Genomic DNA, 27,325 nt, shown 5'->3' on the forward strand with positions numbered 1-27,325 from the left:
AACTCTAGCTCTGAATTTGTAGAATGCCTCACTTGGCAATAGCATCCCTGTAAAGATTTTTATCCTCACATACACTCAATATTAATTTAAGATGGGATTATTAAGTGAATCTTAAACAGGGTGGAAGACCCCCTGCTTCCATCCCTGTAGAATCTGATCCAGGTTTGACCCAGCTCTTGAAAATTAAATAGAGGGTAGGTACTGACTGAAAGTGATTCATTCATTTTCCTTCCCTAATATTTTCACAGCTGCAGCATGCTTTGCATTCTAAATAGGGAGAGCAGATCAGGTTGGATATATTTGGATCATGCATTGTCCTGTTTACCTGTTATACATATTCAATGAATGATTTTGAAACCTGTTTAAACTAAGTTGTAGGGACTAGATCTGTGAGTGCTCTTGGGGGCATGAGAAATGTGCAGAGGGGAGGGGGAAGATTCTTGCAATGTGCCGTGTGAAATACCAAAGAAACAGCCTGCAGGGTTTCTCCTCAGCCCACAAATAGTAAACTTCAGAGGGGGAGAGAGAGAGAGAGCTTGGGAGAGGGCGAGTGAGCAAGCAAAAACCTGAGCAAACACTGAGTTCTGCAGCTGGCAATTTGTAAAGCTCAGAGGATGAATGGGCCTTATCTTAAAGATGGCCAGGATTCCTATACATCTGACCTCAAGAAACCTCCAGTGGAGAAGGTTAATGTTTGGCCACACAGCAGCAGGTTTGGAGTTACCAACTTGTCCCCCAACTTTTTCTTTTGCCTCTCTGTCTCCTTGCTGTGCCAAGCAGGCATGCTCTGGGGGCACCCCCAGTGCCTGGACTACAGACCCCCTTTCCAGCCCCCTTTCCACCTGGAGTTCTGCTCTGCCTATGAGACCTTTGGCTGCTGTGACCAGGATAAGGACAACAGCATTGCAGCTAAATACTGGGAGATCATGGATTACATTGATCCCCAGGGCCACCAGCTGTGTGGAGGGTATATCAAGGATATCCTGTGTCAGGTAGGGCAGAGGGTTTCAACCTGAAGTTTACAGTATGTTTGTGCAGTTGTTTGTGTGCACGCTCATGTGCTATAGGTTTTCATTAGAAGGTGATTTCTCCTCGTCATCCCTTTTACATTTGTGATGCTGTGGGGATGTGTGGATTTGGGGGAGAGGGGACAGTGGGGGTAATGTTACTAGATAATGGTTATTGCATAGTTTGCATTGGGATCAAAGTGTGGCCAGGTACCACAGGGATAGATGTTCTATAACTGCATGTGACAACATCAGGAACAATAGTTAATAATGAATTACTATTTTTTGATAGCTGTAAGTGCTGATGAAATGAAGGAGGAGTGTATCCCGCTGTTGGGAGGGGGACAATACTAGCCCCTTTGTAACTAAGGGAGGATTAAAAAGATCAATATTTATTTTTCATTCTGCTCATAAATACAGGGTGACTTGGATGGCAGATTATACAGGACATGAAGCACAGTGTTTGCATTCCCAGGTCTCATGACGGATGTGTTTAGATTGTGCTCCTGCCTAGTACACTGCAAACGCTGTGGTTATTAAAGTAGAACAACATTAAGAAACAGCTAGAAGATTCATGCAGCTGAAAGATCCGGAAGCTTCAGCTGTTGCATTTCCCCTATACTTTTCTTCCCACTGCCCATCTGGCTCATGGAAGCAGGCAGTTCAGTAGTAAAAGCTGCTCTTGGGTTCCTGCGTGCACAATGATTTGTGGGCAGAAAGGACTTGACTTTTTAACAGGTATGCTAATCATGCTGGTCATGATTTACTGTATGCCAACACAAAGCAGCCAAAAAACATATTTTTGCTTATCACAAAGGTATAACATTCTTCCAGCTAATCCTTCTTAGCTTTCAAATATTATCCATGTTTACTAAATACTTCCACTTTTATAGTCTCATTGGTAAGAGTCTGGAGTCACCTTGGAGAAACCAGCTTTCAGAAAAACAACGTCAACATTTCATCAGTCACTTACAACCAATAAACTAAGAAAAAATTTAATGTGGCCATGGCAGAGATAATTCACACTAATGTTTGATGACTGAGTGGCCTGTGGAGGATTTTCTGTATGTGACGGTTAGAAAATAAACACACACGATAATAATAACAATTAAGACTGTTGCATCTTTATACTTTGATCATAAGTCCTGATATGTATAGCTTAGTGTGAATTCATTGTAATCATATTTCATAGCATATTATAAAAATATTGGTGTATATTTTTAAAAATAATTGTCTTAGTAACTTGAGATCCTAAAATAATGACTTATCTATTAACTCTTTGATGAAAAGTGATTAGTGACTGCTAGTTTTTAATGACCTGCTTCTGCTTCTATTGCTGTTAATGTCAACACACTGGGAACAGGCTAGGCTACTTCCTGAGATTCAACTGTTTATTGGATTAACACAGTCAGCAAGGTTCTTCTGCATAATGCTTTTTTCCCCTCAAGTGAAGTCAGCCCTAGCTCTTTGATCCAATAAGTAGTAAGGACAGATCATCATTCCACCAAATCAAGGACATATGAATAATTAGTAATGATTGTTAAATGTTAACACGTGGTGAGTGCTGCACACGATACAAAACAGACTCTGAGAAGCTTACAATGTCAGGATCCAATCTTGCACACAGCTAAGTCGACGGAAGGATGCGTCTGCCTCCCCAAGGTGAAGTTCCTACAGCGATGGAAAAAATGTTTGCATCAGTACAGTCTGCATCTACACTACGGGGCTAGAGCAGCACAGCTATGCCATTGTATCACTTGTAGCAGAGACATGGCCAAAGCCCTTTCAGTCAGGTGCGTGGAAGCCAATGCATCCATTCTGTGCTAGAAATAGTGGAGAGCAAACAGGCCTGCTTTGGTAGCAAGTTGGTGTTAAGAGCTGATGTAATGCGCTGGAAAGAGGAAGGTATTTGTAGTGCACAACACCTTTTATTGGTCCTACAAAACCCAGGAGCCATGCTACACGTTCCTGAGTGCCATCTCCTGGCACCTTATCGATATCTGTTTACAGAGCACTCTTGTAACGAGTGGTTCAGAAAGTATTTTTCTGAACAGCTTTGCCTCTGTCACAACCTAGATCACCTGCATTTCTCTTTATAATTTCAGCTGAAGTGCAAGCAAAAGATCAACTCATCAACTTGTATAAAGTGACATGACTCCACTGACATCACTGGAGCTGCTCTGATTTACACCCGCTGACAGTCTGGGCCATATTTGCTAATTATTTGATTGACTGATTGAAAACATTTAGGGCTAGATCCTCAGAGGCTGTAAAAGGGTAGCTAGTCTGAGATATGCCAGCTGAGGATCTGGTCCATACAGTCCATGTGAAGCCCTGGTCAAGACCTGCCCTTGATGTCCTTAAGAAAGAGCACTGAAAAAAGGTATGTGGAGGTTGTGTGGCAGCTGATGCCCCAGGAGGCAATCCCTGGTAGCACACACTAGAATGGCAGCTTCATCATCCTTTGAGAGGATGTAAGGTTTCCTTGTTCAGCTGGCTGGTGCAGGGGGAAGGTGAATAAAACCTTGTTTAGACTAGGATTGAAAGGTGTGATATTAGCATGTGCTAGCTAATGTCATAATTGGCATGTTTTAAGATTTGTATACAGATGAGGCACAGTGCCTGTAACTTGGCATGTGCTAGGGGGAATCCTAAAAGCTCAAAACCAGAATATGACTACAAAGGACACAATATTTATTCTTTTTGTAACTCCCCTCCCCCAAATCCCTCCCAACCCTTAAGCCAGTATCATGATTGGGGTGGGGGCTGACTCATGATTTGTGAATGAGATGTGAGTGTCACAGGGCCTGTCTGTTAATAGCTAATAGAGATTCTCCTTTAGCTCAAGTGGTAAGGGCCTGTGCTTTTTTGAAGCAGAAGCATTAGAGTTCTATCCCCACTGTTTCCAGGAAGGTCTGTGTGACATGAGTGAGACAACTGTGATATGCTAAATGGCCCCAGATTTGTCACAATTAATTTAATTGTGTTATGCTCACAATTACAATTTGTTACACTTAGTGAGAAATCAGTCATTTGTCGTGAAGGGAAAATGATAGACAAGTGACGTCTGGATATGAGGATCTTCAGCTCTATTAATTAATTGAAATAATAATTCATTCCCTTTCCTCATCCCCCACTGTCCCCTCCTTCCACAGAGATGGGAAATGACCAGTGATTAGTATGAGATTGCTTAATCATGGTGGTTTTACATAGACCCTAAGGAATGCCTTCACCTCAGACATTTAGCCAAAACAATGGTGGTTGTCTGCATTCCTTGCAACACTAACAATGAGTTGGAAATGTGAATAGTTTAGAAACAGCAAAGGCTACTAAGTGAATGGCTGGAAAAGAATGTCCCCTTAGAGGGTACACTTTGTTCAATACCTTAAACTGTAGAAGACCTTGCACTACAGTGATAAGGAGTAGAGGCTGGAGGGAGTTCATTAAGATTAGAGGTGCTAAGGTTGCTTCTTGCTCCAGTGAGAAATGCATATCTCCCCCACATGCATAGGCGCTGACTCTGTGGGTGCTCTGGGGCTGGAGCACCCATGGGGAAAAATTGGTGGGTGCTCTGCACCCACCGGCAGCCAACCTCCCCGCCCTGCCCCCACACCTCAGCTCATCTCCATCTCCGCCTCCTCCCCTGAGCGTGCCGCATCCCCACTTCTCCCCCTAGCTCCCAGCACTTGCCACCACAAAACAGCTGTTTCGCGGAGCAGGCACGCGGTGCGCTTGGGAAAGAGGCAGGGCCGGGGCGGGGATTTGGGGAAGAAGTCCAATGGGGCAGGGAGGGGGTGTGGCAGGGGTGGAGTCAGGGTGGGGCCGAGGGCAGGGGCCTGGAGCACCCACCGGCGCTGGGAAAAGTCGGTGGCTATGCTCACATGCAAGCACATTTGGATACTATAGCAGTTGCCATAGTTCTTAGCCTCCTGAACACCTCACACAGGTACAGCAGAGAGAACTCCTGAAGCCGATGGAATGACACCAGCGCAAAACCAGGGTGAGAGGAGCATCAGGATTTAACTGATTGTATTTTAGTTTCTATAGAGCTTGCACCAACAAATATACAGGTCAAGTATTAATAGAAACATTATTTCCTGAAGGGTGTAACACAGAAACCCAGCTGGGTGAAAGACTAGTGGAATTTTGCAAGATTGGGTAGGTAAGTGTTAATACCTCCATTATACAGATGGGGAAAATGAGGCACAGAGCTGTGAGCACCCAAATGTTCAAACTTGGTTGCCTAATGTTAGGCACTTAACCTAAATCTTGCACATCTAAAAATCTGATTAAGGCATGCAATCTTTAGGCATGCAAGAGTGAAAATGGTGACCTCAATGATTTGTCTGTGATCACACAGAGAGTCAGTGGGGGATCCTGGAATAGAACCCAAAAGTTTTAAATCCCAGTTCAAGCTAAATTTGATCATAATTCAAGGTTATGCACTGACTTAAATGGGACTCCACACATGCTTAAAGCTTTTCTTAAATGCTTTGTTGAATCAAGACCCTAAATATCTCTGAAAAATGCAGTGAAAATGCTCTTCCAAGATTGTTTAATTGGGGTTATTTTGTCTTACTAATTATTTGCAAGTTACTGACCAATTTGCTTGGATGAAGGCTACTCAGTGCATCAGGAATCTGTATACACAGACAGACATGTAATTAGTTTGTATTTATTTTCATAGGAGTGCTCCCCATATGCTGCACATCTCTATGATGCAGAAAACCCCCAGACACCTCTTAGGAACCTCCCAGGACTTTGCTTTGACTACTGCTCTGAGTTCCATTTCAATTGCCGCTCTGCTATTACACTGCTGACTAATGATAAACACATTCAAGAATGCTGTGAGAGGAACAAAACCCGCTTCTGTAACCTCCTTAACATACAGGACCAAGACTATTGCTACCCCAATGTGCTGAAAAACACAGACCTCAATCGCAACCTGGGGTCAGTAGTGGAGGACCCCAAGGGATGCCTTCAGCTGTGCCTGACAGAGGTTGCTAATGGGCTGAGGAATCCGGTACTGATGCTCCATGCTAATGACAACACCCACCGCATGTTTGTAGCTGAACAGGTGGGGATCATCTGGGTCTACTTGCCTGATGGGAGCCGACTGGAGGAGCCCTTTCTAGATATTAAGAAAATAGTGCTAGCTACCCCATGGATAGGGGATGAGAGGGGTTTCCTAGGGATGGCTTTTCACCCCAAGCACAAACACAACAGAAAATTTTACATCTATTATTCATACATGGACAAGAAGAAAGCGGAGAAGATCCGGATCAGTGAATTCAAAGTTTTAACGTCTGATGTCAACAAAGCTGATCCACGCTCAGAAAGGTAAAGCTTATTCAGAGCCATTTTGAATGTATCAATTTATCATATGACCGGACAGGTTCCTGTCCAACTGCAACATCTGGATCTGAATACTGAGCTCATGACCATTCTAAGTTGCGCAGATCCAGGTGTTTGGCTGGGCCCATTAAGGAGATTGCTAAACAGAGACAGAAAGTGTTGTGAGTGCTGGTTCAACGTCACACGGTGAGCCCACAGCAGAATGGAAAACAGCACCAAATTCTCCTTCTCTAACCTTTAGACACACTGCCTCCTGTCCTTGCCCTGTGAAATGTAGCAGTACAGTGGCAGCCTCAAACACACCACCTTTTCAAACTGTGACCCCCGTAGAGAATTAACTCCTGCTCTGAAATTGCTTTATAGACAATAATATTAAATAGGCTGTGTTTTTATAGCCCACTGCAAAGGCATTTTATTGCAATGATAACATAAATATCACACACACATCACAGGGCTAAAGGAACTACAGAAGTTCTTAGTGGCACCAGCTTGGTCTCACCTCTAATAAAAGTTAAACTGCTCAGAATGAGAACATCTTTTCTGGGGAGGCTGATTCCGTCCCTTTCACTCATAGAAAAGGATTTAGTAATAATTTTGTCGCTTGTGAGCTTCACAGTCTTGCTGAAAGACAGATATAAAACAAAAATCCAGTGCCTGTTTCTCACAGTGAACATTTAAAAGGCAAGAAACAGTTTTCACCCAGAATAAACTTTGAAATGTATTGGAAGATTCGTGTTTTTGAATGAGCACTGTTATTTTATTTCTGTGCTGGTGGTTGGTGGTCAGGGGTGCAATTAAGGGAGAGCTGGGGGGGACCCAGGGCCCCCCCTGGGCCCCTGACCGGAGCTGGAAATTTGGCTCAGTCACTTTGGGATGGTCAGGCCAAAGCTGAGTAGTGTTGTGCCTGCTTGGCCCCCCACCTCAGCAGTCCATCTGGTGCCCATGAGCACTGGCACTCCCAGCTCCTAAGGAGAAGTAGAGCAGGGGGAGTGGAAACTCCCAGTGCCCAGGAGGGTGGGGGGACTGGATCTTGGCTTTTTTGGTGCTTCTTGGGGAAGCAGAGATGCAGCAGGAGGAGGGGATTAGTCTGTGCCCTGCTGGGGATGTTACTCTTCAGCTTGATCACCTTTCTGGGTAAGAGCTCGGACTGAGTGTGGGGTGTGGAGACCACGAAGCTGGGTGTGGGGTAGGGAGCTCAGAGCTGGGTGCAGAGGCAGTGTGGATGGGTTGGACTGGGTACAGGGGGAGAGTGTGGGGCAGAGAGCTGGGGCTGAGTGCAGGGGAGGGAGAGCTCTACGCCCCCTCCTTAGGAAAATTCTGGTTGCGCCCCAGCTGGTGGTGGATTCTGTGCCACAAGGGGCACAGATGACATCACATTTTTAAGCCCCCACCAGTAGCAGGTTAAAAAAGTCTAATGGTGTTAGGTCACCTGACTGAAACCATTCCATATGGATAGTGGCTGATAGCTGCAGAGCAGCTCAGGTGAAATAAAGCTGATGGGTCTCATTCCTATTCCCAGTGGCAAGTGTCCATATTACAGAAACCCCCCAGCACGATGGGCACTCTGCTTCTAATAAATAATACTAATGAAGTTTTGGCATTTCTGTAATGCCTTTCCTAGAGGGAACCCAAAGCAATTTCCAAAGGAAATAAGTTTCCGAAGAACCCTCTGAAGGAAGTACTATTGTCCACGTTTTACAGATGGGAAAACTGAGGCACTTGTTAGTGTCCTTGTTGGTAGTGTGAGGAGAGAGGTCAAGGATTGAATGGACACTGGGGACTGAAGTGTCCTTTCACTTCTAGAGGTGGCTCGTCTGTGTTAAGATGAAAGTACAATGGTGGGGTAGCGTGGGTGCAGCCATGCTGTACATGTTCTGTGGATCAACAGAGAACTTCCGCCCCAAGGCCTTGATGTCTGGCCCATTTCCCTGGGCGCTAACAGACCCCTGACACCTTCATCATCAAGTGCTAGAAAATGCACCCAACAAAATTAGATTTTAAAAATCCAATTGTAAATATAGATTTCACAGTTTATTATGGCTGAAAAGTGCCTCTGGACTGTCAAACTTTCTGAGAGCTCTGCCTTTACAGTAAGAAAAGAACAAGATCCACTGAGCTATTTGATTTTACCATTTGCTGAAAGGGCAAGATGAAATCAATGGGAACAATCAGTGCCCACCTGCTGGTTATGCACTTATCATAGACTTAGGGTATGTCTCTACATTTGAGCTGGGAGGTGTCATTTCCAGCTCACGTAGACTTACCTGCATTAGCTCTGCTCAAGCTAGTGCCTGAAAATAGCAATGTGTCCCCAGCCACACAGGCGGCAGCTTGGGTTAGCCATATACCCAGGGCAGGCAGGATTGTACTCGAGATGGCTAGCCCGAGAGGCCACCTGTGCTGCCACGGAGACAATGCTCCTTTTATGTCCACGCAAGGTGGGAATCACACCTCAAATGTAGACATACCCATAAATGGAGGGATGTGATTAGCAAAGGACATGAAAGGTCCTTGCTTAGCCTGGGAACAGTAAGATATCTTGGAAGGATATGTTCTGCAGATAAGGGGTTCCACTTATTGTGCGGACTGAATAGTAACATGTTTCTCTAACCCAACAAGACACTGAATCTTGTCCAGGGGCTACATCTGTGGTTATTTCTCTCTTCTTTCTTTTTAGGAGTCTTTTGGAACTTGAAGAACCAGCTGCAAATCATAACGGGGGGCAGCTCCTCTTTGGCATGGATAGCTATCTATATCTGTTCATCGGGGACGGAGGGAAAGCTGGGGACCCTTTTGGAAAATTTGGGAATGCTCAGAACAAGTAAGCTGGAGGACAGGTTTATGCATCTCTCATGCTAGTGCAATGCATTGGCTTAATGCATGATGAGACAGAACTTGGACTTTTAACAAAACAAGAGAATGGACTGATCAAGCAGCATTTTTGTTGTACTAGTCATTGTAAACCAGGATTACCCCCAATTTACAGTATATCAGACAGTATCCTCAGTTTACTTTTAGGATGAAGATTTTCAAAGCCTGAAAATTCAAAAGCGTAGGAGATTCAGATGTCCAAATCCTGTTGGGAATTGGCATCCGAATCCCCTAAGTGGTTTTGAAGATCTTAGCCTTAATATCTTGGAAGAACTGCATACTAGTACTGGCTACCAGGGAAGTGAAGAGCAATTTTACATGACAGTTGAAAATCTGTAAATTGATGTTGTTTCCTATTCAGCGACTGCAGACAGCACCTTGTTTTCCATGCCAAACAGCACGAGTGAGTCATTTACACGGGATAACTATATTAGTCCAGTCTTTATGTCCTTACAAGGGACACTTTGTGAATCCAGTTTTAATGTAAGCTATTTTTGCAGCTGAATATACCTATATAAATAGCACATTGCTTTTGACAAAAACTTGAAAGTGATGTTAGTTCCCATGGTAGATTGATGTTTCCTGAGAATGAAGTCTTCTGCGCACACCTAGAACCAGTACATCCCATGGAGCAGCAGTGCAGGCTTCCCTCCACTCTGCCCCGTGCCTCAGCCCTGACCTGGTGGAACCACCTCTAAGGGTTGGTTTTGCTACCATGGTCCATCCATTCTTTTGCCCCTCTGCTGAGACAAGGGTGCTAATGAGTATCATTTATGGCGGTAGTTTTTGTGTTGATTGAAGAATATTGTAATGGGGCTTCATGGCTGTCACACTGTGGCCACGTGGAACTTCACAGGGAAAGCAGAGAGAGACCTGATATCTCCCTTCGCCAGAAAAACACAGATTCTATGTGAGCTAAAGGAAAAACTCCATTAGCTGTGTGCAGCAGAGGGCCTATCGCACACAGCCAAGCAGTTCTGATGCCCTTCAGGAGAGGGCAGTGATGCTTGTGTACTCCCTCCACTCCCCTAATCCAGTTCATTACAATATTTATTAGAGCTGGTTGAAATTTTTTAAAATTTTAAATATTTTTTGATGAAAAAAGGGACAAATTTTTCACGAAAATTTTCACAATGTTCCCATTTTCCCACCAACTCTGAGATTAACATTTATGAACCTTGATTTACCTGACAGTCTCCTTAACCTATTGTTCATGCCTTGCCTTACTTTCAGGAGTACATTACTAGGAAAAGTTTTACGGATAGATGTGAATGGAAAAAGTCCAGATGGAAAGCATTATCGCATCCCACCAGATAACCCCTTTGTCTCTGACCCCAAGGCTCTCCCTGAGGTCTATGCGTACGGGGTCAGGAATATGTGGCGCTGTGCTGTTGACAGAGGGGACCCAGTCACTCACAAGGGACGAGGAAGAATATTCTGTGGTGATGTTGGACAGAACAGGTTTGAAGAAGTTGACATCATTGTTAAAGGAGGGAACTACGGCTGGAGAGCTAAGGAGGGATTTGAATGTTATGACATAAAGCTTTGCTATAATTCCTCCTTAGGTAAGCCAACAGCTTCTTGTGGGAGCTTTGCTTGAAAAAGCACACCCCATGCAATAAAAACAACAAGGAGTCCGGTGGCACCTTAAAGACTAACAGATTTATATGGGCATAAGCTTCCGTGGGCAAAAACCCACTTCTTCAGATGCATGGAGTGAAAATTACAGATGCAGGCATTATATACTGACACAGGAAGAGAAGGGAGTTACCTCACAAGTGGAGAACCAGTGTTGACAGGGCCAGTTCGATCAGGGTGGAGGTAGTCCACTCCCAATAATTGATGAGGAGGTGTCAATTCCAGGAGAGGCAAAGCAATATGCTAAGTACACTGTGCAATATGTACTTAGTTAATGACTGTACTGCTGCTTTTTCAGTGAACCTCTGCAATCTGAAGTCATGTACAGGAGGATGGGGAATATGTTCCTGTCTGATAAGAAAACATACAGCCTCCCAGCTTTCCAGTCCAGAGGCACCAAAATACAAAACATCCTGGCATCTCAAGAATTCCGTGTTGTGCATCACATTGCACAAATGGCGAAGGGCCAGTGCCCATTGCAGTCAACAGAAGTCTTTCTATGGAGTCCAGTGGGCACTGGATTGGGGCCTCAATGCATTATGGGCTAAATGCATTATGGGGAATACTTACTTTCCTCTGAAATGTCACGTAGTGGCCACTGTTGAAGGCAGGCTACCAGGCTTGGTGAAATGATCTTATAGCAAATCTTATGTGGGAGGCAGTGTTGCCTACTGGATAGAGCACTGGAGTGGGCCTCAGAAGACCGGGGTTCTACTCCTGGCTGACTGTCTTTGATAAGTCATTTCACCTTTCTGTGCCTCAGTTTCCCCATCTGTAAAATGGGGATAATGATACTGATCATCTTTGTAAAGTGCTTTGATATCAACTGATGGAAAGCACAATATAAGAGCTGGGTGTAATTATGTTCCTTAAGGATTTTGTTTACAAACACACTCTTAAGTTAATAAAATGTAAACGACTCTGGGAACTAAGCTTGGCATATGAGTGTAGGTATGCAGTATCTATCTACACACCACATATGTGGTGGTGATTGCCATATGGTGCCATTATTGCAGAATACGCCAGTAGTTTTTAACGAGGTCCAGCACTGTGGCCTAAGGATCAGAAAGTTTACCATGTGCCTGTGTTAGGCTTGGCTGCTAGGCTTCAGATTTTAACTCCTTACATTTTTCTATCTGTGCTGTTCAGCATAAAAAGAAAATCTCAGTCATACTGAAAAAGTGCAGACAGGACTGAAAGTTTTCAGGAGCAGAATGTCAGTCCCCCCCAAAAAGGGCTGGAACCACCTTTCAGGGTGCCAGGCAGAAAGGGTGGCAGTAACTTATGTTTCTGGTAATATGTGTGATCCAGCAGAATGATTTTCAGTTGCCGCCCATGGGAGCATTGCAATGTATAAATCTATTGAGCTGAGCTGCAACTTCCTACTTCCATATTTTGTCTTTTCAGTAGAAAACTGAATTTTTAATGTTAATCTTTGTTAAAATGCTTGATCCACTTAGCCAAATGTAATGTTTCATGAACTCTCTCTGCAGCATTTACCTGATGTAAAGAATATTGGTCCAGCATGATAATGAAGTTCACTAGCTGAGTCTTGTTAAGCCACATAGGCAGCTCCTTAAAGCCTGGGCCAAATTCTCTGCTGGTGTAAACGGGTGAAACCCCATTGACATGAACCAAGCCACTCCCATGTGCATTAGCCCTTTTGGCCTCCATTGTATACATCAGTATTGTTGACCAGTTGCTCTTTGATCAGCGAGTCCGTGAAAGCTGTTCTGTTTTTTCTTTTGTGTGTATTTAACAGATGACATTCTTCCGATATTTGCCTATGGCCACGCTGTGGGGAAGTCCATCACTGGAGGATACGTGTACCGGGGGTGTGAATCCCCAAACCTGAATGGCCTCTACATTTTTGGTGATTTCATGAGTGGGTGAGGGAGATAAGTTTCCATTCTTTTCTATCCAGCTATCCTTATATTTGTATGGCTTCCATATCTGACCATTCTGAACCCCTCTGGCCCAGTCAGTGAACGTCCTAGACAGTCAGCGTATTTAGATCAATGGTTTGGTTTGGTCCATTACAGAGACAGCACCTGTAAAGTTCTGATCTGGATCTGAACTTCACCCAAGTTAGAGCTTTCAGGAGTGGGGTTTTAATTCAGGCCCAACAAAAGAAAATTAAAGCCAGTTTAAGGATCAGGGTTCCAACTAACCTTTTACTTCCAGTGATGCATGATTTTTGCAGGAATTAACCCTGAGAATGGAAAATTTGAATCCTACAACAAAGGTTTTATTTTTCATCCAGTCACCTTATGGCTTTGCAGGAAGAGGAGAGGGAAAACAAATGGAAGAAACAAGATATTTGTATTGGTAGCACTAAAGCCTGTGCTTTCCCTGGGCTGATTAGCTCCTATAACAAATTCATCATCTCCTTTGCTGAAGACGAGGCAGGTAATGCATCTCCCTGACCATACTTGTACAGAAAACTGGGTTCTGTGTTTCAGGGCGAATATATGGGGTTTGGCTGCCCTTGGGAAATGTTAGTGAAGACCGACCGACTGCACAGGGGTGATAAAATATCTCAGCATTGCAGCTGGGGTTCGCAGATGGTTCAGACAGTTCAGAAATATGCCCAGTCATGAGACCTTGTCAGTTTTTCCCACGTGCCCCGGACACATGTGATGCAGAACTCATGACAGCTCATTATATAGAGCTCACTACTCACTTGAAATTTGAATCTGGATCTGAACTCACTCAAAGTTGGGTGGGGTGGTTGGATTCATGCCCATATACATTTTTAAAATTTAAACAAGCGAACAAACAATGTAAGAGTATGGGTCATTGCAATGCGATCCTCTTCACTCCAGTTCTTGCAGCCAGCTGAATCTCTACCTCATCAAGACACTATTCTCATTCACAATGGCAACACTAGGAGTTCTGGTCTGAAGAGACCCTGGTTTGGGCAGAGAGAGAGTGGGGCGGGGGGGAAAAACAATTCCTTTTTCTGTAGCTGGTAGGAATGTCTCAAAGCTTGGTCAAGGATTTAAAATGTCATCATGACTATAACAAAAGTGAAATTACCAGCAGATCCATTGGTCATGCCTTTGGGGCTTCTTGAGTACAAAGAGCTCTCCAGTGCATAACGCAAAACTGATCTCAAAGCTTTAGATAGCAGGCAGCTGTGCTCTGGCAGAATTTGGAAGAAGAGGGGGAAGCCCTCCAATAATAGCTTATGGTTCAGCAGAATATGGATATCGGTCTGTGCTTGTAATGGAAAAGATCCTGGATGATCTCAGACCGGGGAATAGTAGGTTCTTACACATTTGGCTTCCATGTCTAGAAAATGAAAAATAAGGCAGGAGACACAGAGACCTGGGGAATAGAGAAATGTTGTTTTAGTGTAAAACACTGACAGGCTTTAGCCTCTGTTCTAGTAATAAGTGGCAGGGATGGATGTTAAACTGCGGTATCAACTCTTCCTCTAAAAATTGTCACAGTGCTGTAATGTAATTTGAACTACAATAATAGTTTCGCTTGGTATTTGCTCAAATTACAATAACCTCCCTAGATATTACACCGATGCTAATGAAAAATACGAATTCTAGGGATAGTAGTCAATTTCTCCAAATATGAACCTGAACAGCCCAGTAACAAGAGACTTTTGTCCCAAATGATTAACCATTCTAGAGCCTGTTTGATTTTTTTGGTAGTTTATAAGTCAGCTAAATATTTTGTTTGTGTGCGTTTCCTCTATTTATAAGTGCTGGCTGCTTTACTGGATAAAAACAAGCCTTTTAGAAAGTACACTTATAAGATATACCCAATAAAATAACCTTTTGGGGTGTCCTCCACAGGGGGACACAATGGCCCTGATGCTGCATTGTGATTGGCACAGGACTGCTATGCCTGAAATCAGTGGGTCTGCGTGTGGGCATTACAATCTGCCCACATGGATCACACTGTGAGACCAGGCCCAAGGTGTGAAGAAAGATTTTGAATGAAACAAATAGGATTGTGTCTTCCTTTCCAATTATGTGATGTAATGGAGGGGCAAGGGAAGGGGGGAAAATGGTAGTATACCTGCAATTATTCTGTGCATTTGCATCTGAAACAGCTTATATTCTTTTTTTTTCTCTGTTTGTTTAGGGGAGCTTTATTTTATGGCTACTTCTTATCCCAGTGCCTATGCACCTCATGGAGCTATCTACAAATTTGTTGATCCTGCAAGGTTAGCATTAAGATCTGGTTTTCCCTTGCATGCTGCTTTATAAACACCACAAATTATCTAGTTGGCTCAATAGATGTGGAATATATATATCAGTAATCTACCCATCTATGTTTTGATCTCAGTTACCCTATTGTAAATCTTGAGCAACTCCACTGGCTTGAGTGAAGTTAATTCTAGAATTAGACTGACATTTGTATTCATTTACATTACTTCAGACTTAGGCTGGTACAACTGAGAATAGAATCTGGTCCAAAATCTGTTAAAAGTTTGGGGACAATAAGGTTAAAAACTGTTGACTTTTTTACAAGTCAAAGATACAAACTTGTTTTAATAGTACAAAGTAATAATCAGTACCCTTCAGGTTCACAACGGAGGTAGCCTTTTTCTGTCTATATGTCAGCCAAGGACCCTATAAAATAAACATCAATTAATTTTGTAATGCCAAAAAGGCCTTTCACCAAAAATTCTCTCTTACCTAACATAACTTTAGCCTGGCTGGCATGTTCCTCTCATCACAAAGGGGTTAGTGACCTACGAAGTATTAAAACATGGTAAATGGCTGACGATACATGACACGAGGGGGATCAGTAATGGGTTACAGTGCTTTTACCTCTAGGCCACTAGTTCAAATCCAACCTGCATAAGGCTACTGTCTCACTAATGAGTTATGTGAAATTAGTGTTCTCTAGGAAATTCCTGAGGGCCCTAGTTTTTGTTCAGATCACAGTTAATGCAGACTGGCCCCATTGTTGTCCGTCAGCCTCAGCAAACAAGCCAAGAACTGAATGGGCCATGCATGGGGAGCTTGATCGCCACGCCTCCTGCTGCATCGGTTCTGTGCTTAAAGGATTTAAGTGTTTAGCATTGTCATGCCAACATTGTTCACTACTTCATAGTGTCTTGGAACACAGGCGGGTAAACGCCCGCTTTGGGGAGGTTAGCCTGCTGGCCCTGCCCCCTGCTGCCCAAGGCCCCACCCCCTGGAGCCCTGAACCCCTCTCCATAAAAGGAGAAGCCCTAAGCAGCCCTGTAGCAAAGCAATGACTCACCAGTGCAGTGCCTCCTGATGGTCATCTTGGGAATTAGCTCTCCAGCATATGGAGCACCCTCCGCAGGCTGGTATCTCACCGGCTGCTTGCTCCATGTCCCTCCCAGACCCCAGTGCCCTTTACGCTGGGGTTCTGCCTCAGCAGTACCCCCACGCTCTGGGTCTCCCCTCCCAGGGGAACCCCCAACCCTCTAAACCCACCTTGCCTCAGTGGCTACCCCCAGTCATCATCTAGGCCCCGCTCACTGGGGCAGACTGCAGTGTAATGGCCACTCATCATTGGTAAGGGGTTAGGACCTGCTACCTTTGCCTATCTCTGGGCTACCCCAGTACCTTTTTGGGCCTTTACCAAGGCCTGTAGCCTGGGAGTTTACCAGGCTGGAGCACCTCAGCTCCATTTGTCCTTCCCCAGCACTGCTCCAGCTCTAGATATCTTGTTCCCAGGCAGCTAGCCCTTCCTACTCCAAGGCTAGAGTGAGACTCCTCCAGCTTCTGGCCCACAGCCCTCTTATCAGGGCCAGCTGGGCCCTAACTGAGGTGGTCACACCTGTGGTCAGCTACACAGTCAGCTTCCCCTTCAGGGCCAGAGCGGGGTAACTACCCTGCTACAGGTCCCCACAACTGGAGGAGCCCCAGCCACATTGGGCTGAGCCTCTGCTGCTGGCCCCCTGCCCCTGAAGGCCCTTCCCCGCCTGAGCCGCTGGCCCCTACCACCAGTGACAGGCTGTCGGCCCCCTGAGCACCAGGCTGGTCCAGTGCTGGGTTGGCCCCCTCGAGCACTAGCCCCTCCCGCCCCTGAAGGCTCTCCCCCAGATAAGCCACTGGCTGCCAGTGCTGAGCCACCAGCTCCCCAAGCCTCCAGCCTATCCCTGCTCTGAAGCTGCCAGCCCCCCGAGCGCCAGCTCCTCCCACCCCTGGAGCCCCCCCCCCCCACTGGCCCCAGAGTGCCTGGCTAAGCCTCCTCACTCCGCCAGCCGCTAGCTCTCTCCGCCCCGAGGAGGAGGGAGGCAACGAGCAGCTGGGACCTGGGGGTGTGTGTGTACTGGAGGAGACGGTGGGGTTCTTGGGGATGGGGTGGGGCAACCGCAGCCCAGGTGTCTGGCAGTGGATTGGTGGCGGTGCCAGGGAAGTGCCCATGTCCTGGAGTGTAAGGTCAGAAGGGACCATTTAGATCATCTAGTCCAGAGGTGCTCAAACTTTTTTTTGCTGGGCTCCCCTTTGAAAACATTTCAGGCTGTAACAACCCCCTCACAAAAAAGTGATGACCCCCGCCTCATAGCATACCACCCTTACTTCTGCGCTGCTGCTGGCGGTGCCTTCACAGCTGGGCTCTCTGGCCGTGACCCCCCTACAATAGCCTTGTAACCTCCTTTTGGGTTGGGACCCTCAGTTTGAGAAGCACTAATCTAGTCTGACCCCCTGCATATCACAGGCCATTAAATTTCACCCAGTGCCCCTATGTTGAGCCCAATGACTTCAGTTAAACTAAAGCATGTTAGTCGTGAGGAGACTCAACTGTTATGTGCCACAGGCAGAGACCAGGAGACACCCAGGTGCCACTAATGCCTGACTGATGAGGTGAACCATATCCAGGCAAGTCATGACCCATATTGCAGAGAAAGGTGAAAAAACCCAATTAAACTAATTTAAATTGAAAACAGATTAAAAATGCTTTGTACTCTCTAAGTCTCCTGTGAATTCCAATGTTATGAACTTAGATTAATAGGGTTTAGCAGGGTCAGCTATGAATCAGTTCTCCAGGGTGGGTCTATTAGGCTACATTTTGATAATCTTAGGAGGCTGTTGAAAACCAGTGATATGCTGGCACTTTCCTGAATTGTTGCCATCTATGACTTGGCAAATGTACTGTAGGGATTTCTTCTGGATTTGCACACAAGGAAAGCTGGCTTGCAAGAGGCTACTGCATGTGTTCTGAGGTGTTCGTAACTCTGAGGTTCTACTGTGTAAATGGAGAAACCCAGCTTTACCTTTTCCAAGAAGCCTGAAGAGAGTTTCCAGGTGGCCAGCTTCCTGCAAGGATGCAGCTCACTAATGAACAGCATTACTCCACAGGAGGACTTGCTGCTTGCTCTACAAGTTTTCCTGAAATGAACCAATTTTCTTTGCTGAGTTTCAGAAGTTTCTCCCCTCACCTGCCTTCTAGAGCATGACTGTGTGTTTAATCTTTCCCTTGGTCCTTTGCATGGGTGGTGAACTGCCAGCTGGGGGAGGCTAGGCCCCAACCCTGCTCCTTCCACCTGAGGCCCCAGCCCTTCTGCACACACCCCCTGCCAGAGCCCCACAGCCGCCAGCCCCAAGCCAGAAGCTAGCTCCCTGGAGCACTGGGAGGGAGGAGTGGCACGGCACAGCCCCCACCTCCCCAGCCCCGGGAAGGGGGGTGGGCGGCGTAGCCCCAGCCCCAGCCCCAGGAGTGTGGGCAGCATAGAACCAGCCTCCCCAGCCCTGAAGCACCAGGAGGGCAGGTGGCGTGGCCTGAGCCACCCCACAAGGAGACTGGAGCTGCAGCAAGTGGGAAGGAAGGGGGGTTGGGGGCGGAGTGTGGGCAGGGCCACACCTGGCTGTTTGAGGAGGTACAGCCTCCCCCAGCCTATAATACCCACTGCCCATGGTCCTTTGGAGATTTTTTTTTTCTTTTTTTCTGCACCTCATCTGGGTTCCCTGCTAACTAGGTCTCATTGCTTGTCTGTTTGATTAAGCATCTAACTTTAGTGAGGGCCTGATTTTCAGGAGTGCTCAGCATCCACAATTCCAATGAAAGCTGAGTTGCTCCAGAAAGTCAGGGCCTTAGGGCTTCACACACTCTGGCATCTCAACAGATAGGGACAGCGAGTGAGTTGGGTAGCAGTCTAGCTCTCTCGGTTGTGTCACAATCATAGCTCTTCCATCCTGATTTTTCTTTCATTGCAATTTAATGTAGTTTTGTTTTATTCTACTTTTCTCTGTTGAAGGTGACCAGATGTGAGGAGCTTGGCACCTTGGTGATATTATAGAGTGAGGTAGCTAGCAAAGAACAGAGAATTTTATGTAGCACCTTTCACAATAATCTCACCAAAATATTACTCCACAATAATAAAACGTGAACATTTTTCAGTGAGAAAAGGCACACTTTTTTTGTGAAAAGCATTCCTAATTTCTGACCCTCTCTAATTGCAAATGGTCTGGTTTCTCCTGAGGGCACATGACCTAACAAGGAGGACTGATGTGTGATCTCTGTCTCTGGAAAAAGTAAACTTCCTGATCATTTCCTAGATAGTCACATGTGCCTTTTTATCTTTTAAATCTATTTTCAAGGAGAGCTCCACCTGGGAAGTGTAAACACAAGCCTATTCCAGTGAAAACAAAGAGTAAGCGTATCCCATTTGCTCCTCTGGCAAGTAAGTCCTTAGGTTTTCATTTTATTGTGTAGAATCTCAGAGCTGTCAGGTTGAAATGTACAGCATTCGTTAAAGCCAAAGTACTATGCAGCAGCTGTTGTCGTACAATAAATATGTTAATTCATGTTTCTGTTGCATATTAAATATGCTGCTTCTGCTTAGTCTCCTCAGAGGAGTTTTGAAGTGGTGAAAGTTTTTTAGTCTTCACTACAGCAACAGAATGAGCAGAAAACACGAGAGGACAGATGGTGTTGTGGTAAGGCACTAGATTGGGACACTCAGGGGACCAAGGTGCAACTTTGGGCTCTGCCACAGACTCCCAGTGTAGCCAAAGTCACTGTGGACTACATTCACAAAGGTATTTAGGTGCCTACCCTCCTGACTTAGGTACCTATGTCCAGGTTTTTGGCACCAGTGCGATTCTCAAGACTCCTGCTTGGCTGCTGCCAAACCCTGTAGGTGCCTAAACTCACTCAGTGGCTAGGTTTTTGTTGTAAAAGTTTCTTGGGCGCCTAAATTTCTGCCTCTGAGCATGCACACTGCTGCCTCCCTCTAGGCATCCAAATGCCTATCTCCCACCTAGGCCCCCGAGTGATTCATGAGCCAGGGGAAGACAGGTGCTCCTCCACCTTAATTACCTGAAGTGCCTAATCTGGTAGACATGCTCATGGGCCACCTAATTCCACAAAAAACACCCAGGGAAGGGGAGAGGAGGAGGTCCACTTCCCCCATAATTTTTAGCCCACTGGTTAGTGCACTGCCCTTTAATGAGCGAGATGCCTGGTTCACCTCTCATGGGAGTGGCTTAACCACTGAGCTATGGGAGGCTGTGGGTCTCCCTCAGTCTCTTCTGTTGAAGCTGTTCCACTGTGGAATCCCTTTTCCTCCTCATGTGGAGGGGGGAACTTGAACTGGGGGTCTCCCACATCCCAGGCAATTACCCTAACCACTGGGCTAAAAGTTATGCATTCACAACACCTAACTCTCTTTGTGACTCTAACCCTTAATCTCTCGGCACTTCAGTTTCCCCAGCTGTAAAACTGGGATAATAATACTTCAGTTCCCCTGCCCTTTGCTGTGTTGCATATTTAGATTGTAATGTCTATGACTCAGGGATTGCCTCTCATTATGTAGGTTGAACAGTACCCTGCACCATGAGGCCCCACTTGGGCTTGTAGATACAACTGTAAGATAAATAATTAATACTAATCATAATAACGACCTGTCAACAAACTGGAGCTGCCGAAGAGAAACTTCATCTACCCTTTTATTAAAATCTGCTTGCAAATTCCATCTTACTCTTTATGCATTTTGGCCTTTTTCTAAACAAATGTTCCATCATCTTTTTTCATTCTAAGAGAAAACAAACTTATTCTTAACAACCCTACAAGAAGCAGCCAGGGTTCATATTTAATGGAGGAAGCAGATTCAAAATGAGAAAAAAGTGAGGCAGTGTTCAAGCATCACAGTTTTTAATCTCTTTTGACAGGCAAATATGTTTCTAGTCTGCCTGCCTGCTTGTCAGTCTGCTAAGGCTCTTTTTCAGGGATATGTCTGAGTTAGTGTTTTGCCTTAAACCAGGAATGCTGAAGCATTTTAATTATTTTTCACAGAGACTGTCCTTGAACTGCTTAATGAACCCCCAACAACCAAGCCTCCCAACACATCCTCCATCTCCACTGGAGCCACCACAACAACAACTTCCAAAAAAGCCAAGAAGCCAGCTTCCCCAAAAAGCTCCACCAAGCCGTCAGCAGCAAAGCCAACTGTGTCTGGCAAAAAGAGGCAGGCCAAAGGATCCAAGACTAAACTAGATCCAGCAGAAGAGAAGACAAAGGTTCCAAAGGTATCCAAAGCATCACGTGTGACATCTTTGCCAGACAGGAAAGGTTCCCAGCTAACCAGAGCCAAGAAGAAACTTCTCCCCAAGAAAACAACAGCAGCGAAGGAGAAAAAACAGAAGAAAAAAGGAGTCAGATCAAGGAGTTCCCTCTGAACACAAATGAACTCCCAATGGGCCAAAAAGAAAGCAAGTGATTGAGAAAAAGAAGACCAGTTTGTGGCGTGGACTGGAGGTTTCCAACATGGACCTTATTAGAAGAATCAGACCTGTGTGCAGTTTTTGTGCCTATAACATGTTCATAAGATTATGTGGGGGAAAATTCAGTCTTGGTGAATGTGTGCTACTTCATGAGTTTAGCATGAGTGGACTATATGTCCTATTATGACTTTAACTGCAGCAAGGTTTTCCCATCCTCATAAATTTCACATTCTTTGCAAATCTTGCTTTGAAGGCCATTTTCTGACATTAGCAGTTATACAAAAACCTCCACTGACTTCAGTGACAGTCCCACAGGTGCAGTGAGGGTAGGAATTGGTTTTCAGGCATTTGGATTTTTAACCTTCAAGGGATATTGCCTGAATAAGGATTGCAGGATTAGACAGCAGGTGTCTATCGGTGGGCTTAACTGGTTATGAGGGGGTTCATATTTTAATCACGGTATATAGAATAAATACATTGAAGCTGCCCGATTTTTTTGGTCAGTATTTTATCATCCTTTGCCACTGAATTTCTTATCTGTCAAAATATATTTTTAAAAGAATCACCTTCTATTAAATACTCCAAAAGAAAATCTGAATGTGTGTTTATTTTAGGCAGCTGTCTACTTAGACATATTTGTTATTATGTGCCTAATTTTCAAAGTTGCTGAGAACCTGGAGGTCCCACTGATTTCCAGGGGGGCTGGAGTTGCTCAGCACAGCTGAAAGTCAGGCCAGCCATGGCTGGGCAATTGCTTTGAACAAAAATTCAAGCTGACCCAAACCACCCAACTGAAGCAAACTGAACACCAAACACTGTGAAAAGAGTTTGGCAGACATCCGTCATGGCAACTTACACTCCCCAAATCACATAAACTGAGGGCCTAATCCTGACCCCTTTCACCAGATGCAGAGGGCCAATACTGCTCCTCTCTCCGCTGTCAGTGAGTCTGTTCCCTGGAGTTCCCCTGCACATAGTTTGGTTACTGCTGGTAACTCTGAGGTTGGATATTGTTTCTTAGGTAGGGTAACCAGAGAGCTAGCGTGAAAAATCGGAACGGGGGTGGGGGTAATAGGGGCTTATATAAGAAAAAGACCCAAAAATCAGGACTGTCTCTATAAAATCAAATTTATTTGAGCATAAGCTTTCATGAGCTACAGCTCACTTCATCGGATGTAGCTCACGAAAGCTTATGCTCAGATAAATTGGTTAGTCTCTAAGGTGCCACAAGTCTTCCTGTTCTTTTTGCGGACACAGACTAACACGGCTGCTACTCTTGACATCTATAAAATCGGGACATCTGGTCACCCTATCCTTATGCAAAACATCATGCAATGAGATAATTTAAAGCTGGGTGCTGTAGAAGCAGCAGCTGTTTTCTATAAATAGAAAGAACCACGAAAAGCCTGATTAAGACTTAGACTGGTTAAAAACCCAATGAACAAAAGTATCTAGGGGATTTCATGAAGTGGGCCTAGGATCTGGTAATCTGAAGATCGTTACAGTACTTACTTCACTGAGCGGGTGGGGGTCTAATTGAGCTGTGATTAAAAAACCAGACAGGTTCAGTAGTGGGACGATGGGGCATATGCCCCACCCTGGCCAACAAACAGGAGAGTTAGACCGACGCACGCTGGTAGAGGTGCCAAGCCCAGCCGGGGCAGCGTGTTCTCCGCTCCCCGGGCAGGGCAGTCCCTGCTCTCGGCCGGCAAAGCCAAGGCGGGGGGAGCTCGGCGTGCCTCCCCCACGGCTTTGCCCGCCTGCCCGCAGCCCAGCCCCGCTCCTGGCACGGCTCCCCGCGGGGGGGAGCCCGGGGACGGGTGCGGCAGCGCCAGCTCCCAGCCCTGCCTCCGCGAGCGGGGAGCGGGGCCGGGGCCCCAGCGGGCAAGTCAGGGGCCCCACGCCCTGCGGAACAGCGCTGGGGCCTCCCCCCGGGCCACACACACACACACGTGCCAAGGGCCGGAGTCGCGGGTTCCGGGGTGACACCGGCGCGCCGCGGCTTTGTCCTGCAGCGTCAGCTGCCGGTAGCGCAGGAGAAGAGCAGCGGCTGCAGCGTCCCGTGTCTGTCCCCCTGCACTCCGCCCGGCCGGCGTGCGGGCTCCCAGCCCCACCCCAGTGCGGTGCTGACGGGGGAGCAAACGGGCTGGAGGCCCTAACAACTTCCACGTGCCGCGGGCAGAGACTGGGGCTCTGCGTCTCCCGGCTCGGTGCCTCTGAGCCAGCCCCGGGGCTCTGCAAGGGGCGGGAGCGCCGCAGCCCCCGCGCTGAGCGTGGGCAACAGAACAGGGCGGCTGGAGCTGCCCCCTTCTCTTGCTGCCCTAAAATGATTTTATTTAGCAGGTTCTCACAAACAAAATAAATGTGAGGCCCCAGCGAGGATCGAACTCGCGACCCCTGGTTTACAAGACCAGTGCTCTAACCACTGAGCTATGGAGCCACCTATCATTTTAGTTAATCTAAATGCTTGGTACTGTACTGCATCTTTGTGTCTAGTGTGACTTAATAAGCTATTACTGTCTACCTGGGCCGTCTTGAATCTGAATTAACCTCTTTTCTACTGCATCTGGGAAACTCCCCTGGTTCAGTAGCAGATTTTTTACTATTATTTTTTAAAATCACTTTATATATATATATATATATATATATATATATAAAAAATGAAAACTCTCTTGTTGTCAGAGCTGAGTTAAAAACTCCCCAGGTCCTAACCGTCCCAAACTTTGATGTGGGGAGAATCTGGAGCCACCTTTTGTTGCAATAAATAGACTAATTTAAATGTCAGCAATAATATGGCCATTGATAGTAACTGAATAAAAAGGAAGATAAGTGTACAAGTATCTACATATTTACATTACACTCAATATGTTTATATCAGGCTCAGCCTATTCCAAGTATGTAATCAGAGCACATGATCATCAGGTGTGGTCTACAGTACACTCCAGACACTATAATGGACAAAACACTCCTGATTAGGATTTTCTTGCAGCTGACATAGGTAAAAAGTGTGCTAATGTATTATTTTCAGTAGATGAGCAGACTGAAGGACTCAAATCCACCAAACACTAACACTGTGACCATTTACGTGAGACAGCGCCATCCCCACAGAAATAAGACTTGAAATAGAAATATAGCACAAAACAATATTTAACAGGCAGCCCCAGAAAGGGTTACCTTGAGTTTGCAGTGTTGGTCCTAGGATATTAGAGAGACAGGGTGGCTGAGATTATCTCTCTTACTGGATCAACTTCTGTTGGTTCAAGCTTTTGAGCTCCATAGGGCTCTTCTTTAGGTCTGGGGAAGGTACTAAGAGTGTCACAGCTAAATACAAGGTGGAACAGATTCTTTAGCAGAAGTGGTTAGAACATATTCTAAGGGACCATTCAAGGTGAAGTGGCCTGTTAACATGCCGGCAGTCATAGGACAAAAAAAGGAAGCTAGTGGGTTACAGATTGCAGTAGTAAGCTGTTAAAAATCATGGTCTTAATAAAGGCGCTTTTCAGTTATGTTGCTTGGGAGAAGGGCTAAGATAAACAGCAGAAAGTCACTCTTATATCATGAATGTAGGTCCAGGGACTATATCAATATGACCGGTAAAACTTTTCCTCACAGACAAGCCCCTAGTAGCTACATTATGTGTAAAGCCATAGCACCAAGATATATCATGAATAGGCCCAGAGAATGCTTTTTAGGCGATAAAAAGAAACTTGGCTATCTTCTGTCTAAACTGTGTGTATATGTATCAAAAAAGCAGTTATCTATTGGTCACTAGACACAGATGTTTGTGATATTTTCAGACCATCACATGCACCCCTTTCCCATTCACTTTTGGCACATGCCAATCTGCATGGGTGCTAGTTGCCCCTAGCATGGGTTTACATGCCTTACTATCTAGCCCTCAGTGTGATATAGAGGTTACGGGAAGCCACTAGGTGGAACCTAAATACTGTATTAAAGAGGGGGGGGGGGAGCAGCATTAGCAGATTCAGAAGGCTAAAGAGAGTGAATTTCACACATTTAAAAAAAATCAGTATAACAATTTAGTTTTTAAAATCTATTAGCCAGACAAGAAAAGACCAAACTCTAGATACACTATATAAAATCAATGGTGACTTACTGAAGGATTAAACATGTTTTATGTACTAAACCCTGCAGTGCTTTCTTTAGCATTATTTCTTTTCAGGTGTTCAGTGAGATAGTGCTGATAAAAGTGAGGGATTAATAGCACCTGGCTAGAGACAGGACAAGTTCAAAGCTCCTGTATGCCAGCACAATACACATTTAATATATATGGTATCATTCTTCATGCAGAGGGTCAGCTCACAATAACCTTTTACAAGAGAGTCTGTTGCAAGATAAAGAAATATAATGAAGGTTTTGTGGTGGCATTTGGAGAGGGACATGAAACTGTGAGCGGGAGAGTGTTATTCCTTTCTATGTGCTGCATCATGACTCTACTTCCTCTTCCTGGAGAGAGTCACAGCAGAGAACAAGATCTGAGGAGCAAATCTTCAGACAAAGCCTCAAGCTAGAAAATGTGTTATCTAATACAAAGTCAAACACGATTTTGCCTTTAATGTGGACAAAGGCTGTTTAAACGTATTAACTCATCCTGGTTAACCGCTGGATTCCCCAAATGTCCTTCTCCACACTAAGGGCAAAACTTGTGATTTAATCTGGAATTACTCTGAATTTACACCAATCTAATTGGGATCAGAGTCTGGCTCTTAGAATTCACATTCCATATGATCTTTCTGCATTGCTGTGAATTCAAATGTTAGCATAAGAAGTAAACCGCTGAAATGTCTCTTCAGGTAACTAGGCTTTAAACTATCCCTGAAATATCTATTACATGTTAAAAGAGTTCCAAACTTCTTTGCAAGACTAATTATCCTGCTACTTGTCAAATTGTGTTGTTTTGTAAGATCACCCTCTGGTCACACACATCCAGTTACCTGCTTTGGATGGCAGTAATCTGAAATAAATACCCGTGACGCCTCCCTTTACAAATGTGGCATGCCTCATAACAGGTTGTCGTGTCTTGTCCAGCTTTGTCCTCTTCATGTACACATCACTGTGCCACAGGACAACCTTATGCACCAGTGATAAGCTCAGCATAAATACAGATCAGCGAAACAGGCCCACTTGCTTTTCCTTGGCAGCCTATATGTGAAAGGACTACGCACAACAGCTGTCTTTTCACAGTCCCACCGGCTTTTTGTTTGAAGGATCTAGTACTGTTGACTAAAAAACAAATGAGCAGCCCCTCCCAACCCCTAAAACTCTGTAGTAACCTAATAATTCACAACCAAATGACAGTGAGTTTCAGTGAGGTGGAACATTTTCCACTGACTTCAGTGGGGCTTGGATCAGGCCCATGAGGCTGGTAGGCCAGGTCCAGAGACTCCCCCACACCCACTGAAGTTATGGTTTTGGTTCTGACTTCTACCCTGGGCATGAGGGTTTATATTCTCATTTGGCCAAATCGTGAGGTCCTTACTCAATTTCTACTCACTGTCCTCAGGCCACGCTGCCATTGACTTCAGAGGGAGTTGGAGAAATGAGGTGAATCAGGACTTGACCCTTTGTTCTGTGTTTTCAGATGTGCACTTTTTTTTAAAAAAAAGTATTGTTCTTTCAGTTACAGACACGAACCATTTGGCCATTATACACAGAAGGACAAAACAAGGTATAAGATACAGCCAGATAAGTGTCAACAAAAACAAATTACAATTGTTTTTCATTATCGTGCACCATGTGGCATGGTGGACTGGTTATGAAGTC

General features: G+C 45.3%; 1 protein-coding gene and 1 non-coding gene across 2 annotated transcripts; one reads left to right on the forward strand and one right to left on the reverse strand.

Moving 5' to 3' along the window:
• The first annotated feature begins 544 nt into the window (after nt 1-544).
• On the forward strand, nt 545-21,650 carry HHIPL2 (HHIP like 2). The gene is made up of 9 exons (XM_074947109.1): nt 545-992; nt 5,695-6,347; nt 9,040-9,183; nt 10,467-10,798; nt 12,634-12,760; nt 13,135-13,280; nt 14,976-15,057; nt 19,418-19,500; nt 21,114-21,650. Exons 1-9 carry the CDS (start codon nt 615-617, stop codon nt 21,494-21,496), a joined length of 2,328 nt encoding a protein of 775 aa, XP_074803210.1. The 5' UTR covers nt 545-614; the 3' UTR covers nt 21,497-21,650.
• Nucleotides 21,651-23,908: 2,258 nt separating this feature from the next.
• TRNAT-UGU (transfer RNA threonine (anticodon UGU)) lies at nt 23,909-23,981 on the reverse strand. Its single transcript has one exon. It is a non-coding gene; the product is annotated as a tRNA-Thr (tRNA).
• Between the last annotated feature and the right edge of the window lie 3,344 nt (nt 23,982-27,325).

The sequence above is a fragment of the Natator depressus genome, chromosome 3 (genome assembly GCF_965152275.1).
Source record: "Natator depressus isolate rNatDep1 chromosome 3, rNatDep2.hap1, whole genome shotgun sequence".
Taxonomy (NCBI): Eukaryota; Metazoa; Chordata; order Testudines; family Cheloniidae; genus Natator; species Natator depressus.

Excerpts from the sequence above, each read along its gene's own strand:
- HHIPL2 (XM_074947109.1), top strand. The coding sequence starts at position 615 with ATGAATGGGCCTTATCTTAAAGATGGCCAGGATTCCTATACATCTGAC. Across the intron at positions 6,348-9,039 it reads GCTGATCCACGCTCAGAAAG|GAGTCTTTTGGAACTTGAAG; the intron begins GTAAAGCTTATT and ends CTTTCTTTTTAG. Across the intron at positions 15,058-19,417 it reads AAATTTGTTGATCCTGCAAG|GAGAGCTCCACCTGGGAAGT; the intron begins GTTAGCATTAAG and ends TCTATTTTCAAG.